Genomic DNA, 18891 nt, shown 5'->3' on the forward strand with positions numbered 1-18891 from the left:
GGGGGGGGGCCGGGGGGGGGCGGGGGGGGGGGGGGGGGGTGGGGAGGTAACCTCTGAGCAGAGGCCTGAAGGAGGTGAGGGAATTAGCAATGTGGACATCCAGGGCTGTGGTTCTCAAACTTTAGCAAGCATCACCTGGAAGGCTTGTTAAAACCCAGACTCTGGCCCCATTCTCAGAGCTTACGGTTCATAGATCCGGGGTGAGGCCCAAGAGTGTCCATTTCTAACAAGTTCCCCAAGACTGTACTCAGCACCACTGGCCTGGAGCGGGGCAAGCCACACAAGGAGCTTCCAGGGCAGGGGCCGAGCATGGAGGCATGCTCTACAAGCCACAGAGCAGCGAGGAAGCCAGTGTGGCTGGAGCAGAGCAAGAGAAGGGGAAAACAGGAGAGGAAGTCAGAAGAAGCAAGGCCAGAGCCCTAGGGTCTGTAGACCATTCCAAGGAATTTGGCAGTTAGGCGGAGTGAAATGAGGAATCATCGGAAGGTTCTACGCAGAGAAATATGATCTGGCTTCATTTTAATAGGACCTCTCTGGCTGCTGTAATTAGGAGGAAGGTTGGGGGGAGCAGGGCAGCCACTTAGGAACCCACGGGAATAGGCAGATGGTGGCGGCTTAGAGCAGGCAGCTGGGGAGACTGCGTTAAGCACTGGCAGTATTTAGAAGGTGAAGCCACCAGCACTTCCACAATGATTAGATGCAAGGGGAAAGAGGGTGGCTCCAAGATGTTTGGCCTGAACCACTGAAAAGAATGGAATTATAGTCAACAGCAATGGGGAGACGGGAAGCAGCACCACCAGCAAGGAGTGGGGGCCAAGAGCAGGAGCTGTTCTGGACACACAGACTGAAAGGCATATTAGCCATCCAAGAGGACAAGTAGACAGCTGACACAAGTCTAGGGTTTGTTTTTTACAAATAGTGCATGAGCAACCAACAGCGTTGTAGACAAAGAATTACATGAGAAGACTATCTCAGTAGATGCTGGAAAGGGACTTGATAAACTTAAATATCCATTCATGATAAGAACAAATTAGGAGATTAGGAATAGAAGGGAACTTCTTAATCTTATAAAAGGTGTCTACAAAAAAATCCCATCAAACTCAGCAATGAAACCTTTTTATCTACATCAGGAGTGAGATAATGACATCAGCTAGCACTACTTCTACTTAACACTCTACTGAAGTCCTACCCAAAACAGTAAGAGAAAAGATGAGAAGGCAAAGTATTTGAAAGGAAAAACAAAACTTGCACGATTTGCAGTTTATATGAGCGAGTCTATAGAAAATCCAAAGCAATCTATAAATGATAAGAACTTAGTTATAACATTGTTGATTGCATATCTATAAAAAAGTCAATTACATGTCCATCTAAAGCAGATATTTAAAAATGAAATTTTAAAGGATACTATCTCCAACAGCATCAAAAATTAAGATAACCAAGAATATATCCAGCAAAAGACAAAATGTTAGAGACGGCTATAAAACTTCATTGAAAGGCATTAAAAAACCTAATGAGGAGCTATGCCACGTTCATAAAACACAAGAGTCAATATTATAGAAATATCATTTCTCCTCAAATTGATCTACAGATTCAATAAAAATCTGTTATTTCTGATCAATATAACAGATTTTTATGTGGCATCTAATAAGATAAACCTTTTAAGAGACTTATAGAGGTCTAAGAGCCAAGAATAATAACCAAGAGACTCTTTAAGAAGAAAAACAGAAGGACTTATTATAAAATGATGATAATTAAAAGCAGCATAGTACTAATATGAGCCTAGAAAATTAGAGCAATTGAAGAGAGAAAATGCACACATGTCCGTGTGTACCTACACTTACAGTATGTGGGGGGTTCACAGCAGATGGGGGAACAGGGGGGAGGAAATTCAGTAAACAGTGCTTAGACAACTGGCTTTCCATCAGAAAAGAGGATGAAATTGGAGCCTTGCCTCCATCATTCACAAAACTCAATTATAGGTGAAAGTGCTTCTTTCTTTCGTTTCTTTTTTTTTTTTTTAGAGAGTGTTTCTTTTTAAAATAAAAATAGACCCATGTGATGCATATCATACTAGCATGGTTTTTCACCTAACAATATATGATGAATATCTTTCCATGTCAGTAAATAGAGAACATTTTAAATAAATGCACCAGAATGCATTTAATCAGTTCCATGGTTCATTTGTTTCATACATTTTTGCGATTATAAATACAGTGAACAGAACTGAACAAGAGATCCTAATTTCCACACATTCCACACCCCTTAAAGCCTCTTTGACTCTGAATGTACTTTTTAAAGTGATAAATGAATTTGGAGCTATTACATGGCAGCTTCATTGTCTTTGAATTATTTTCTTGCATTTGCTTTTATTTTTACAAGGAGGTGTGGGAAAAGGAAATGAATGTGCTGCTGTGAGTGATAAGCAGCACAGTATCATACACTTTCCTAATTACATGTGGCTAATCTTGACCCACAATCACATCCTCCACTGAACTCCATCCATTCATTGGTATTCTATCATCAGAGAAAAGAACGATGATGAAGAACATGAACAAAATACTAGAAATACGCATTATCAGAGATTGGGTATAAAAGCAATGTATAATTAGAAATTTTATCTTTCTTCATGAAATTCCTCCAGAACAAAAACTATTTTTTCAACCTTACTACATTCACTTCCACCAGTGTGTTCAGAATCCCATTATGTAAGAAGGGCATGTCTACTCTATGTTAAGTAGCTGACTGTTCCTGTGCAATAAATTCCTAGAAACGTACTTCACAGGGCCAGCGGCTGCTTGTATCTTAGATGCTTCGCAGAGATCACCAAGATGCCGTCAAGAAAGGGCATTCTGACTTGCACGTCCAGCAGAAATGCACGAGAGCCTTTCCCCACTGACACCACACGCTAGCATGCTTGCTACAGGACATTTCAGTAGTCATTATTTTAACTTGCATTTCTTTGATGTTGAGCCTTTTTTCCTATTTCCTTACCCATTACAAGAATATAAAAGTTACATCCACCTGATAAGGTAGTTCTGAGGATTCCATGAGTTGACACTATGTAAAATTCTCAGGATGGTGCCCAGCATACAGTATATATTCAGCAAATGTAAGCTATTTTTTCAGGTTTATGTCCTTTGTGAATTTCTATTCTTGTCCTGTGCCTGTTATCTATATTAGTTCTTTGCCTATTTCTTAAGTTTGTTATAAAGGAAAACTATTAACTCCTGCTTTATCACATTCTTTTTCCCAATTTGTCATTAAAATTTTTGTTTATAGTTTCTTTCATTGTAACTAGGCAAATGCATCAATAAAATTTTTGCTTCAGATGCCATGCTTGGAAAGGCCTAGTCCTCCCCAAGTTTATATCAATAATCACTTAGCTTTCAGTCTAGTGCTTTCATGGTTTTATTTTTCTAATTTAACTCTTTAATCCAATTTGAGTTAATTTAGGTGAGGGAAGCTATGTTATCCAAAGGTTATAGAATGGACACATATTATTCTTATAATTACAAAACAAGTCAGTCCTCTATTAACATTGGAGTCGAACTCTCCACTGCACTCCTACATTCGATACCTACATTCAGTCTCCAGACTGGGTCAACTGTAAACATACTACTTGGATCTACAGAAACCCTGATCTTAGTAACTGGTCCACAGGTCAGGACAACTTTCCTATTACCATTCTCACTAACATGAACTACTAAGGTTTTCTCTACAGTAGGGGTCAGAAAACTCTGAATGGCCAGAGAGTCAATATTTTAGGCTTTGGGGCCAGAAAGTCCGTGGCAACTAGTGGACTCTGCCGTCACGGCCAGAAAGCAGCCAGAGACAGCATGTAAGAACCACATTCTTCCAACTAAACTATACTTCTTGACATTGAAACTTGAATTTCCTATTCTTTCTGCATATCACAAAATATCATTCTTCTCATTTTCTTACACCCATTGAAAAATGTGACATCAATTCTTAGTTTGTGGGTTATACAAAAATAGGTGGCGGACCAGTGTGTCAACTTCTGTGTTATTTCAACATTTTTGGGGGGCATTGTCAATAGGCACACTATCCAGAGCTTTCTGCACTAATAGAAGCATTCTGTATCTGTGCTTCCCAGTGTGGTAGCTACTCGCCACATATGGCTAATGAGCACTTGAAATGTGGCTACTGCAAATAAAGAAATGAGTGCCAGCATTTATTTAATTCAAATAGCCATGAATCTAGAGGCCACTGTACTGGGCAGTGTCTGTCAACAGACTGCACTCTATGTATATATATATATTTTTTTTTCCTGTGGACCTAAATCCACATATTTAATATAGTCACAAAAATAATGGGTATTCACTCAAGTAAAAGTTCCATAATTTTCTATTCCTGGGACAAAGGGAGCAGGCTAACTTTTCGTTTCTACTAAGCAGTGCCCCGCATACTTGCTCGAGCCTGTTAAGCTTGAAGCCGCTTCTTCACTCACCGTGCCTTCTCGTTGCAATTATTCCCTAAAAGCACACCACATCCTCTTTTTCCGGGTGCTTTCCTCTCTCCCCCCACAGAGTAAAAATAAAAATACCCAGTTAGTGGAAGAGTGTGCAGCCTTGGTCACTTTTCCCAGAGACCAAATGCTCTTCTAATGAAAAGGCACACTTACCGTCAGGTCCGGCTGGCTGTTCCGCGTGGTGATGGACAGCTCAATGGTGGACAGCTGCACTTCTTTCCAGACCTCGGGCCTCACCTCCTGGGAAAGGGCTGTGTGGGTGTATTAGATTCAGGTCAAGTTCTTCCGTTAGCGTCACCCTACTGCCCCACCGGCGTTGCCTCCCTCTCCCGCCTGCGGACTCTCCACCTCAGTTTCCTTTCCTCACTCTTCTACAAAGAGCCACGCTCAGAATGCAATCTCTATGCCTGAAACACCCGTACCAAAGCAGCCACAGTAACACCACAGTTGGGGACAGGAAGGGGGACCTGCAGTTTGTCACCAATGGCACAGGCTGCTCCTGTTCCTGGGGACACTGGGCTGGCTCGGGTCCTGCTCTGTGGCGCACACAAGGCTACTTCAAGGACCCTTGAAAGGCTTCTCCTGTGCTAGGTTAGTCTCCCACGCTGATCCGGGGCCCGCGCCAGGCAGTCCTGAACGGACCGCCGCAGCCACCACGCAGCTCACCGTCCTGCGGCTGGGCCCAGTACGACGCGAGCCTTCGCAGTATTCTCCTGTACAGAGAGGGCCGCGGAGGGGTCTCTTCTGCTCCACTGGGAAGTCTCTCTGTGGGTCCCGTGTACGAGATAGAGGCTTGATGAGTCTGCGGCCACTCCTTTTAACATGAAGAGAGAAACTGGTCATGCACACACCGGTCCAAACTCTGGGACTATCTCTACCTGCACCAACCTGAACGCTAATTAATAATCTCTGTCTGGAATGATCTCTAATTTGGAGCATGGAGTCCCCAAGCTTTCTTTTCCTATGGAAGGCCTATCTTCTGTCCTGAAAACCATGAACTCTGTGACTGCGGTCTCCACTGCTCTCACACACACAGAGTGGAAAGTCCACGTGGACTAACAACAATCGCGTATGCTTCCCCCCAAAACAGCCATTTCAATGAGCACAGAATCCTCCCATAATGGATTGATCTTTGGTTTACAGATGGTGACACAAAAATGAAATGCGTGAAGTCCAGTTGCATCGAATACCTTCTTCACTTCTGGAATCATATTCCACTCGGAGGCCAGAGTGGCTTAGGCCAGCCTCGTGATGCAACCCAAGGCTTCAAAGAACATCATTTTCAAACTCTAGATTTTTTGTGTCTTTTATTTCCTGACACCCCAAGCCCATTTGATCAGTGTCCACAGGAATAATTAAAACAAAACCCTAGCCTCTCAGCTGACATCACTTCTAATCCCCCCTCCCCCCCCCACCCAAGTCATCCATTTCCATGGCCACATCCTGGTTGTTCCTGTTACCCAGAACTATTCCATCTTGGAAACCTGAAACATTGATATCCTACGCTCTAACCACATCCCATATTCTTCTATTCTTTTGTGCTCAATATCTCTCTTAGGGTGAACAAATCCCCGCCTGTTCTCAGGTTTCCATGCAATGAATCACAAAGGAGTAACAATTCTCTCTCTCTCTCTGAAAGTAGCTGTTCTGGGGAATCTGCTTCTTCAGGCAGTCAGCTTCCTACAGCAGTCTGCCCTGAGGGAGACGTTTTAAGGGGATGAATTCAATTTGGAGTACTCAGAAATCTGATTGTGACCGTATTATCTAAACTGTGTCCTCTACTCCTGATGACATTTATAAGGCTGGTATTTTCATCTCTATTTGCCTCGTTCCTGCATTTGCTTTCATAACTTGGTTGAAACTCAGAAGAGGTAGAGAAGGGTTAGTTTTAGACTCCTGAGGAACCTAACCACACCAAATTTCCAATCACATTGAGAATTGCAGTCTTTGACCCCATTTCCTTCAGACCTAATTAACAGTTGATTACGTCAAATCACTCTTTTCCCGTCACCGTTGACTCTCTTGTATCTTTGGTGCTCCAAATAGGGGCCCTGAAAAGCCCCTATTCTGGATCGATCTTGTCACTAGGTTTCTGTACTTGTACATCGTGGCTCGGTGTTATTAGAAGGGCAAACAATACTCTGGGTTAGTACTGATACAGGGAAAGAAGGACATGAGTGTCACAAAATTCTTGGTCTCAGGTCCTCAATGCCACTTGATAATCCTTCTCAACCTCCCTGTTTTCATTTTTCTTCAAAATTCCCCCCACCGCTACCTCTCACCTCATTTTCAACACATCACTTTGCTTCCAGCGCTTCAGTGAGACTGTCAGGACCTCAGTGAGAACTGTGTGAACACTCTATAAACTTGTTTGCACCTGGACCTCTGCTTTATTTCTCTTCTGTCCCAAGGAAAAGGGCGCCCCTTTCTGTGTTCAAGGCTGACCCGCTCCTTGGACCCATGCCCTTCTTCCTGAGCGTGCATTTTGCCACCTCGGTCATGCTTTGTGTCTCCTCTCACTTGTCCCGAGTCTTCTTGTCTCTTGTTTCCAGGTATAAAGACATGGCTCTCTCTCCAATCAATAAGAACAACCCCAACTCCAATGGCCCCATATTTCTCACTAGTTTTTGCTTTTTCTATCTCCTTCCCTTCAAAGTCAGGCTTCCTGAAGGAGGGGTCCAACCCTCTGTCTCCACTTCTTTACCTCCCATTGATTCCCTAACTTACTTCAATGTTAATGGAAAACTCTGGTTAGCCAACTAGTCCCTGAAACCAGAAATCTGGGGGTCCTATACTCTCCTTCCCATTTTTGAGAGCTCAACTTCAGTATCTCTGTAATCCATTCTCTGTTGTCAACGCGCACTATCCCCACCCTGTGTGGACCTTATCCCCTCCCACCTGGCTTACTTGGACAATCTTCTATCTGGTGCCCTTGCCTTAATCACCCACTGCAATCTCTTGTCTACACTGTTGACAAGTAACTTTTCTAAAATGCCTATCTGCTCATGTCTCTCCCCTGCTTAAGACTCAGTAACTCCCCAACACTTTAATGGTGTGAGATCCCACATTCAGACCTGCAGTGGCTGGCCCCTCTCCAACCCCACAACCCCCTTCCTGCTATTCTATCACACTGGCCACGTGACATCACAGGAACATCCCACATCCTGGTTCCTCCACTCAGGATGCCCTTGATCTAGTCCTGTACAGATTTCCAACTTTAGTAAAAGTATTCCCTGCTCTGAGAAGACTGCTGTCCCCGAGTCAGATATGAATGCCCCTCCTCTCTGCTCCCACCTTAGCTTTCCATATGCTCTCCCAGCACTTGCCGAACCACTGATTTACTTGTCACTCCCGTTCCCTGCACGTGACTCCTTCATGGGGGCAGGAAACCTGCCTTATTGGACTTTGTATTCCAAGCATTAGCAGGGCTTGCCACATTAGATATTTAATAACTGCTTGCTGGGTGCCTGGGTGGCTCAGTCAGTTAAGTGTTCTGACTTTGGCTCATGATCTCGTGGTCCGTGAGTTTGAACCCCGCATCAGGCTCTGGTCTGACAGCTCAGAGCTGGAGCCTGCTTCAGGTTCTCTGTCTCCCCCTCTCTCTCTGCCTCTCCCCTGCTTTCATGCTGTCTCCCTCAAAAATAAACTAAAAAATAACTGTTTGCTAAAGAAATGGTGTAAACAGTTCACATTCTCCCTATTCTACAAGTTAAATAGGTAGTTACTCTATTCTTCCTAAATGCACCTACTACTCCACCACGGAAATTATTCCCGTAAGCAAGTGTTAACAATGCATTTTACATTTTACAGTCTGCTTTCAGTGTAGAAAGGCATTGGCCTCCAAGTTCATTTTCATAATCATGTAAATTGGCTACCCCTAGTACTTTAGGGGCTTTATGCTTTTACATTTCTTTAACACAATGGGGATTTATTTAGAAGGTAAAGGGAGCTATGTTTTCCAAATGTTTTTCAACGGACATACATCACTTTTATAATTAGAAAAACACTTGATGCCCTGAATATTAACATTAGAACGAAGATTTTTACTATAAACTTCATCTGCCAATTTTCAGGTTGACCTGCCAAATTTTGTATTTACTGCTTTGATTTGCATAAAAGCTGAACATAATATATCGTCCACAGATAAAGATGACTTTTCTATTAGCATTTCCATTAATATACATTGTTCAGCTTTTCTCTATGCCAACATTTTTCAGTGTATAGGCTATAGCAGCACTGCCCGATAGAAAGTTCTCCAGTGTTGGAGATATTCTTTATTTGTACTGTCCAAACAGTAACCACTACCTGTATTTCGCTGGCACTGTCTGTAACACTATTATACCCAAGCCTGTACAATCATACATTCAGATACAAATCTTCAATTCATTTCCAGAATCAAATATAGACACCCTTACAAATCACTGAGGAGATATACGTCATTCTGTTCCAGGTTTGTCTGGCAAGAGTGAGTGAATAAAATAGGCAAAAAACAAATGGAATATCAAAGAGAAATTAAGCATGGGTTTGGTAATGGAGGGAATGAGCTGGTAGAGGAGGGGTGATGCTTAGCTAGCAGGAAGGCTTTCTGCGTTTGTACCTAAGTAAATTACCTCATTTTAGCACTGGAGCAGGTCATATATAACTGTAGCAAGGAATTTTTCCAAATCCAAATACACACATCACAAACTAACAATAAAATAACACAGGGCAAATTTCTACACTGTAAATTGCACTTACCTTAAGAGTACTGAAGAAGTGAGCCGCTTTGGTTTTTAGAGGACCAAGATACCAGTACCTAAGATCAAGATAAAAATCTAATTAGAATATTCAGAGAACTATCAACATGTTAGAGGCCATTCATGAAGGACATACATTAGATGTATGTACTGGACACACTATTCATAAACCCTCTAGGAAGAGGGGTGGACCAAGAATTACACTCTACTCAGAGCTCTGGAGGCTTAGGCATTGTGCTTTAGCAGAAAACAGTAGGACAGTTAAGTTTTTAATCTGCATTTCAATGCTGTGTCAAACTGTGTGTAATTAGTTCCACAGTGGATAGATCCTTGCAATTTAAAAGAAATACATAATCAGCGTCTCCCTGACTCAGTTCCCAGGTATCACTGTAACATACACTTTCAAGCCGAGAATGTGGTGCAGTCTACATTCAGAAGTGCAATGAGTGGAGGACAATGAAGCCACACAATGAAGCTTGTGTGACTCACAAGCTAAGTGACTGTATCCTGTATGCCATGTACACACACACACACACACTCTCTCTCTCTCNACGAGATGCAGATGCCAGGGTGATCTGGTGTGTGACTCACAAGCTAAGTGACTGTATCCTGTATGCCATGTACACACACACACACACACTCTCTCTCTCTCTCTCTCTCTCTCTCTTTCTCTCTCTGAATGAAGATCTGTAAATCAGCGTAACTTCACGTTACTCGTGTTACGCAGCTTTAAAATAGCAAGTGTTAAATCTGTGAATGAAGAGGGTCTACTTCATATTGCTAAAGACATAAAAGCTAGCGTAGAGAGAGAAGACTATTGGGAATTAGAAAAGTGGCATAAAATTTATCTCTTAAAATTTATCTCCGGCCCCTACCAGCACAGCTGAAGTGCTCCCTATTTGATTCTGATCAATATGTATTTATTTAGCACTTACTATGTATATGAAGCAAACACAAGAAATACAGAGTATAAAATTCCTGCCTTTGAAGGCCTATAACTTGAGAAAATAAACCCAAAAAAGTAGCAGAAAACAATAAAGGACCATTTGTGTTTATATTGGTAATAAACCAATCGCCATTTATTGGTAATGAGAGTCAAGAAGGGACAAGAAATCACTAAGGGCCAAAAACCATCAGAGCAGCCATGCCTATATAACGAGTGGCTCAAGGACAAAGTAAAGGTACGGGATTTAGAAAGAAGGTTTGGATTTAGGTACATGGAAGAGGGAAAGGAATCATTCTAGGCGAGAAGAGCAGCAAAGGTGCGGGAACCATGCAGAATAACAGCCACAGCAAAAAACATAGATCTGTAACTATGGAGTTAGGATTGATGACAGATTAAGTTAGGCCTTGAATGACAGAATGAGGAGGTTAGGTGGAATGAGTGATGAATCCAGTGAGCGATGTGAAGCCATCCTAATTATCATTCAGGTTAATACTGTGATGCTACTAATTAAGGTCTTCATCATCTGATTTTTTTTAAGCTTATGTAATTTGCTTCTTTTCCCAGCTGGCCAGAGAGGAAGGTGGTTTGTTTCTCAGTATCCACAGTTCCATTCATCTCTACCAATAGCAGAGCTTGACATTGCACTTGTAGCCTGATGGCCAGCTAGGAAACCGCATCTGGCAAGCCGACTGCTTCTCCCACAGCACACGGAGCGACTTGGTGGAGGGTCCTAGTCGAGGGGTTAGAAAAACACCACCAATATTTTAAAAGTCATTGTTCCTAAACCCATCAGAATATGGGTAAGTGTGTGAGATATTCCTAAAGGGGCTGAGCTATGCTGGTGCTCAGCTGTCGATTAACACATTTCAGGAAGCCATTTGTTCTCATTAGACTCTTTTAGGGAAAACTAAGCAATTTCTCTTGATGGAGTTGCTGGTATTCGAGATCACAGATAACAAGGTGATTTGTGCAGTCAAGGGAATCATGGCAAACTTGCCAATAAAAACAATGTGAAAAGCTGAACTGCAGGGCGTAGTATGATACAACCCATCTCTCTTTGACATTCCACTCTCAGGAGCCTGATCAGCAGGAATAACAAAAGTGAGACAAGTATGAGCAATTTCTGTAAAGAAAGTGCAGCAGGAAAACCTATGAGGAGGAAGAGTTTTCTTGATAAAAGCTATGTGTGAGATCGATCACAACTCATTTAAACTGCACTGAACACGTAAGCCTGATGTTAAGGAAAGGTAAAGAAAAGGCACCACCCACCAGATAGGGACTGAACCTCATGCAGGGTCTCCTTAGTCCCACCTCAGGAAGCTTCTGCCTTCACCACCCTCCACTTCGAACAGAACATGGTGCACCCTCTTTCATTCGGCACAGTGAACCCTCCAAAACTAAGTCCATTTCCATGGAAGCCAGCAACAGCCTCTCATCCCCGGGTCCACGGGTCTGTTTCTTCCAGCAACAAACACTGCCAGGCATCCCCCTTGCTTCCTTCTGAGACAGGCAGCCTGTGGTCTCTCAATCCGCTAGGCTTGAGTTACACAGTAGATAGGTTTACAAGTATTTATAAGAAACACATAATCAGCCTCTCCCTGACTCTCTCAATTCCCAAGTATCACTGTAATGTAGCTAGGCTTTCAAAAAGAACACCTTTCAAGAAGTTGCTCCACCCGCGGTCAAAGGTTCTTCTCTGGGATGTTGATGGTATCCTGTATCACATTTAGGTCTTTCATCCATTTTGCATTTATTTTTGTGTATGATGTAAGAAAGTGGTCCAGTTTTCCCAGCACCGTTTGTTGAAGAGACCGTCTATTTTCAGTCGGCCATACAGATATGAGACCATTTCTGGGTTTTCTATTCTGTTCCATTGATCTACGTGTCCGTTTTTGTGCCAGTACCATACTGCCATGATGACTACAGCTTTGTAATACAGCTTGAAATCTGGAATCGTAATGCCTCCAGTTTCTTTTTCAGGACTGCTTTGGCTATTCAGGGTCTTTTGTGGTTCCATACAAATCTTATGATTGTTCTAGCTCTACACAAAAATGCTGGCGGTATTTTGACAGGGTTTGCATTAAATGTGTAGATTGCTTTGGGTAGTATAGATATTTTAACAATGCTTGTTATTCCAATCCATGAGCACGGAATGCTTTTCCATTACTTCGTGTCCTCCTCAATTTCTTTCATAAGTGTTCTGTAGTTTTCAGAGTACAGATCTTTTACCTCTCTAGTTAGGTTTATTCCTAGGTATCTTACTGGTTTTGCTGCAATTGCAAATAGGATCAATTTCTTGATTTCTTTTTCTACCGCTTTGTTATTGGTGTATAGAAATGCAACATATTTTTGCACATCAATTTTATATCCTGAGATTTTGTTGAACTCCTGTATTAGTTCTAGCAATCTTTTGGTGGAGTCTTTCGGGTTTTCTACATCAACTTATCATGTCACCTGCAAATAGTGAAAGTCTGACTTCTTGCTTGCCAATTTGGATGCCTTTCATTTCTTTTTGTTATCTGACTGCTGAGGCTAAGGCTTCCAGTACTATGTTAAATAGTAATGGTGAGAGTGGACATCCTTGTCCTGTTCCTGACTGTAGGGGAAAGGCTCTTAGTGTTACCCCACTGAGGATGACATTAGCTGTGGGTCTTTCATATGGGCCTTTATGATGTTGAGGTATGTTCCATCTATCCCCACTTTGTTGAGGGTTTTTATCAGGAATGGATGCTATATTTGGTCAAATGCTTTTTCTGCATCTATTGACAGGATCACATGGTTCTTATCCTTTCTTTTATTAATGTGGTGTATCACATGGATTTGCAAATATTGAACCAGACCTGTAGGCCAGGAATAAATCCCACTTGATCATGGGTGAATAATTCTTTTAATGTACTATTTAAATTCAACTTGCTAATACCTGGTTGAGAATATTTGCATCCATGTTAGGGATACTGGCCTATAACCCTCCTTTTTAGGGGTCTTTGTCTAGTTTTGGAATCAAGGTAATGCAGGCTTCACAGAGTAAGTTTGGAAGCCCTCCTTCCATTTCTATTTTTTGGAACAGTTTGAGAAGAATAGGTATTAACTCTTCTTTAAAAGTCTGGTAGAGGGGCACCTGGGTGACTCAGTCAGTTGACTTCAGCTCAGGTCAGGATCTCGCAGTTCATGAGTTCAAGCCCCACGTCGGGCTCTGTGCTGAGAGCTCAGAGCCTAGAGCCAGCTCTGGATTCTGTGTCTCCTTCTCTCTCTCTGCCCTTCCCCTGCTTGCTTTCTTGCTCTCTCAAAAATAAACAAAACATTAAAAAGAAATGTCTGGTAGAATTCCCTTGGGAAGCCATCTGGCCCAGGACTCTTGTTTCTTGGGAGAATTTTGATTACTGATTCAATTTCTTTGCTGGTTATGGGTCTATTCAAATTTTTTATTTCTTCCTGTTTCAGTTTTGGTAGTTTGTGAGTTTCTGGGAATTTGGCTATTTCTTCCAGATTGCCCAGTTTGTTGGCATATAATTTCTCATAGTATCCTCTTTATCATTGTTTGTATTTCTGCGGTGTCCGTTGTAATCTCTCCTCTTTCACTTGTGATTTTATCTGTTTGGGTCCTGTCTCTCTTCTTTTTGGTAAGTTTATCAATTTTGTTTACTTTTTCAAAGAACCAGCTCTTACGTTTCACTGATGTCTTCTACTGTTGGTTTTTGGTGTTGTTGTTTCTATATTATTTATTTCTGCTCTAATCTTTATTATTCCCCCTCTTCTGCAGGCTTTATGCTTTATTTGTTGCTCCTTTTCTAGCTCCTATAGGTGTAAGATTCTTCTTACTAGAAACATCACTGAAGGCAAGGGAAACAAAAGCAAACAAGAACTATTGGGACTTCATCGAGGTAAAAAGCTTCTGCACAGCAAAGGAAAGGATCAAGAAAACTAAAAGGCAACTGATGGAACGGGATAAGATAATTGACATATATCATAAAACAACGCATCAGATAAAGGGTTAGTATCCAAAATCTATAAAGAACTTATCAAACTCAACACCCCAAAACAAACAACAAATAACCCAGTGAAGAAATGAGCAGAAGACATGAATAGTCACTTTCCAAAGAAGACATCCGGATGGCTAACAGACACATGAAAAGATGCTCAACATCACTCATCATCAGGGAAATACAAATCAAAACCACAATGAGGTACCTGTCAGAATGGCTAAAATTAACAAACCCAGGAAACAACAGGTGTTGGGGAGGATGTGGAGAAAGGGGATCCCTCTTGCACTGCTGGTGCGAATGCAAACTGGTGCAGCCATTCTGGAAAGCAGTATGGAGGCTCCTCTAGAAACTAAACATAGAACTATTCCTATGATCCAGCAAATGCATTATTAAGTATTTACCCAAAGGATACAAAAATGCTGATTCAAAGGGGCACATACACCCCAATGTTTATAGCAACATTATCAACAATAGCCAAACTATGGAAAAAGCCCAAATGTCCATTGACTGATGAATGCATAAAGAAGATGTGGTATACATATACAATGGAATATTACTTGGTGATCAAAAAGAACGAAATCTTGCCATTTGCAACGACATGAATGGAGCTAGAGTGTATTAGGCTAAGCAAAATAAGTCAAAGACACATACCATATGATTTCATTCATATGTGAAATTTAAGAAACAAAACAGATGAACATATGGGAAGGGGGTGCAAAAAGAGAATAGAGGGAAATAAACCAGAAGAGACTCTTAAGGATAGAGAACAAACGGAGGGTTGCTGGAGGGAGGTGGGTGGGGGATGGGCTAGATGGGTGATGGGTACTAAGGAGGGTACCTGTTGGGATGAGCACTGGGTGTTGCAGGTAAGTGATGAATCAATGAATTGTACTTCTGAAACCAATATTGCACAGTATGTTAACTACCTAGAATTTAAATTTTTTTAAAAAGAGGAGAAACAAAACAAAACAAAAACACCTCTCAGGCAGTCTTCAGACCAGGGATGTAAAAGCTCCGGAGGGCCGGGGCTCCAGCCTGCCTTTCCCTGGGTGCCCCGCTGAGCCGGCTGTGGATGACAGGCAGCTTCCATCCAGCATGAGCTTAGCCTGCCCTCAAATATGACCTCTAGGGACAGAGATGCGTCTCCTCCACTTTACTACCAAACTAGGGTAGGGGAGACTGAACCGTCCCTAACCTCTCTGTGTGGAAGATATAAACCTCTACCTGTATTATTCATACATAATTCAACCCGTAGGCCCACCACATTCATTCCTAGAAGATCACTGGAGATCAAAACATCAAAGGAGCAAAAGATTTCTTAAAAATCATCCCACAGCAGTCCCATAATCCTTTACTTGCTAACTTTGACGCCAGCATCTCTGAAGGATCCCCATCGAAGGCCAGTCATTGCAAACACAGGCTGTTCCTTTTCACCCTGGAAGTTAAATACATTCATTTTAAATTAATGATTACAGCTAACTTGGAACCTCTATAGGTAAGTACCCAGCAAACACTCATGGCCTACTTTTCATCAAACCAAATTCTAAAAAGGGTGTTCAAAACCTCAGAAATTAACTGAGTGCTCAGTAAAAGGACGTGAATAAACTATATTGTAAAATGAAATTAATTTTTATATATTAGGTATGAACCTGCTGGCAAGGAAACATATCATACTTCAGACTGCAAAAGAAGTACCCAATTATGATGGCTTTTTGACCAATCAGAAGTCAGGTCAGCCAGAACCTCTTCTCTCTCACAGACTTCCCTCTCAGAGTCCAAGGCAAAAATCATTTCAGCCTGCATTCTCTTTAGTGGTCCAAGTGTTCTCAGGTAAGATCACAATGCTGGTACTCTAGAAAGTTTCACCTGAGCATCTAACGACACAGCCAGATAGTTGTCGTAACAAGTCAGAATAAAAAGTGATTTGGGATTGGGGCACCTGGGTGGCTCTGTCGATTAAGTGTCTGACTTTGGCTCAGGTCATAATCTCACGGTTCCTGGGTTCATCCCCACTGTCTGTATGTGCTGACAGCTCAGAGCCTGGAGCCTGCTTCATTCAGATTCTGTGTCTCCCTTGCTCTCTGCCCCTCCCCCACTCATGCTCTGTCTCTGTCTCTCAAAAATAAATTAAAAGAAAAAAAATGATTCAGATTTAGCCCAATGCTTTATGGCAAAATACTACAATTACAATCAGTGAGTTACTAATAAATCTGCAAGTTAAGCATTATATAGAAAACATAACAATAGTCATTATCTTAAAGGGTTTATAGTTTATAATGGACCATCCCTAGAGTATAAAAATATATACATATTTATATATATATATCTCTCTGTATCTAGTTATATAGCTATAGACTGCTATAAAATCAGGATCCTAAAAGGGACTTATCCCACAGCTTAGAATCACAGCTAAAGCCCAGGAGTGTGTCCACATTCTAAACAGAGCTGTCACAGGCTAGACCTAACTCCATAGAATTTGCTAACTGGGGGTAAAGCCTGCTCGATTTCCACCAGGCCATCAGCACAACCAGTAGAACCAAAGGTTAGGAGCTGGAGGAGAATCTTGGACACCATAAACTGCTGGTCTAGATCATATATTTCGTGAAATCTTCTCCTCGGGAGGGCGTGCTTCCCCCTCAATCCCACGATACCAAAACCCAGTGAGGGATTTCCAGGAGAATCACACACTCATAGAGGCAGCTGTAGATGAAGATACTAGCCTCCCATCCATGGTTGTGTATCCATTCCTGCAGTAGATCGGATTTTCTGCCCTCTGTACCAGTTAAACAAGAAAAAGGGAACTAGAGAGAAATGGTGGAGCAGAGGTCAAGGTGAGGCACCTCGGCCTGGCACAGGTAGGGTATGCTTGTCCCGTGGGTGCCCAGTGGATATTGTGGAAAACAGCAGGGCTTTGAGCCACCCTGATGGTGAAAAGCTAATCATTTTTTTTCATTGAGTTATCAATAAACAGTATCATACATTAGGGACTAGCAATAAAAATACCTGCCCTGCACGGAGAGGGGCACTTGTTGGGATGAGCACTAGGTGTTGAATGTAAGTGATGAATCATGGGAATCTACCCCTCAAACCAGGAGCACACTGTATACACTGTATGTTAGCCAGCCTGACAATAAATTATATTAAAAAAAAAAATACCTGCCCTCAAAGAGGTCAAGGTGCAGCAGGAGTAGACAGACACAGACAACCACAATACAATGCAGTAGGTTCCAATGACCGAGAAATGCACGGAGTACTATGAAAACACAGCAGGTGTGACTGGATGTGGTGTGGGGGGAGCAAAGGAGACACATGGTCAGGGAAACAAGCATATAAATTTTAAAACTAAATATAAATTAAATTTTAAAGAATAAGGTGTCTAGACTGAGGGAGGTTGGAGAGAAGCACGGAGAGAAGGAAAAGGGAGAAGAAAGGTCTAACCTAAGGGAGAGAAGCAACACTGCGTGAGTCTGCAGGCGAGTATTTCCCTCAACTGTTTCATAAGGGGTATGTAAGTGTCACAACTAATAATGACAAGTGTAGAAGATTCCACGATGGAAGAAATGGAGAAATACCAAAATTCCTTGGCTTGAAATAAGTTAGGCTTACTACAATTCTTCATGAGGTCTTTAATACGTTAACGTACATTATAAACTTCCAGAAGGAGAAATATGTATAGTCTTCCTGAATTGTTAACTGTGCAACCTTTCCCTGGGAGGAACTTTGCATAACTAATACTCCTCAGGAAAGGCTGACCTGAAGCACATAGTCTAACACGACGTCCTGGTTTCAGTACTCAAGGCTTCCCAACTGGAGCTCTAAGAATGTTTTCTCTTTCTTCATTGAGGAGGATTTTAGGACTATTCTGTGAAGATTAACTGAAAAGCCTTATAACTTTGGGGTCTTATGTCCTCGCAAGGAATGGAAATGACTCCGGACAACAGGAAATAAGATGGAAAGATCTAGAGAAGCCCAGCTAACAGCCAGATGGACATAGAGCCCTCAGGATTCAGGAGTGGCTTGAGGGTTGGTAACAAAGAGATAGCTCCCTGTTGTGCACAAGAAAAATAAGCAGAGCTAGATGGAGTAGAAGCTAATAGACGAAATACCACTGGATGTTAACCCGATGAAGGTCTATGTAATAGAGTATCAGATGGAAAGGTCAGTAAAGAAAGACAAAGACGGGTGCACAACCAGATCTTAACAGCAAAGGAGATATGTACTCCCGTCATAGGCCCTCTGGAAAGAGAAAATGGCCTAATGGTTTGCTAACAAAAAATAACTCAGAAAGCTGGCTGGAACAGTGAAAATAAAAGCTGAAGGAACAGTGAAAAGAAAACAATTCTGGTCAACTAGGAATTTTAGGAATTCTAGATGAAGAGAAAGAAAACAGAAGGAATTCTGAAGTTCTGAAGCAGCTCTAAGTATCGTCTTGAGAGAATGATCAGTGAGGATTTAAAAAAAAAAAAGGAAACCAGGAATGACAGGGGAAAGGGAGAGATTCTAACTCTGACCAGCAACCCTATTCTCCTGTTTGGGTTCTGGGTTGGTAGATTCTAGGAGTCCAACTAAAGTAGCAAAAAGAAAGAACTAGAAAGGCTTCCATAAGTCTTTAAAGCCTTTGAAGTACTAGGGTTTGGAGATGTCTATATGGGAAAATGCCATTCAGAAATCACAGGATGGTGCCAAGAGTGATACAACTTGGACAAAGCAGTCAAGTCAAAAAGCAATCAACCAAAA

At 41.9% G+C, this 18891-nt stretch overlaps 1 protein-coding gene across 3 annotated transcripts in view; it reads right to left on the reverse strand.

The window, feature by feature from the left end:
- The window catches only part of AGK (acylglycerol kinase), a 103978-nt gene that overhangs the window by 5550 nt on the left and 79537 nt on the right, over positions 1–18891 (reverse strand). For all 3 annotated transcript variants that reach the window (XM_077781045.1, XM_077781044.1, XM_077781046.1), the window contains 4 exons: positions 15510–15589; positions 9227–9284; positions 5156–5303; positions 4643–4740 (listed from right to left, as the gene is read on the reverse strand). In XM_077781045.1, the coding sequence (XP_077637171.1) occupies positions 4643–4740; positions 5156–5303; positions 9227–9284; positions 15510–15589 (384 nt within the window). The remainder of the gene's footprint in view (positions 1–4642; positions 4741–5155; positions 5304–9226; positions 9285–15509; positions 15590–18891) is intronic.

Source organism: Crocuta crocuta, unplaced genomic scaffold, assembly GCF_008692635.1.
Source record: "Crocuta crocuta isolate KB4526 unplaced genomic scaffold, BGI_CrCroc_1.0 scaffold228, whole genome shotgun sequence".
Classification (NCBI taxonomy): domain Eukaryota; kingdom Metazoa; phylum Chordata; class Mammalia; order Carnivora; family Hyaenidae; genus Crocuta; species Crocuta crocuta.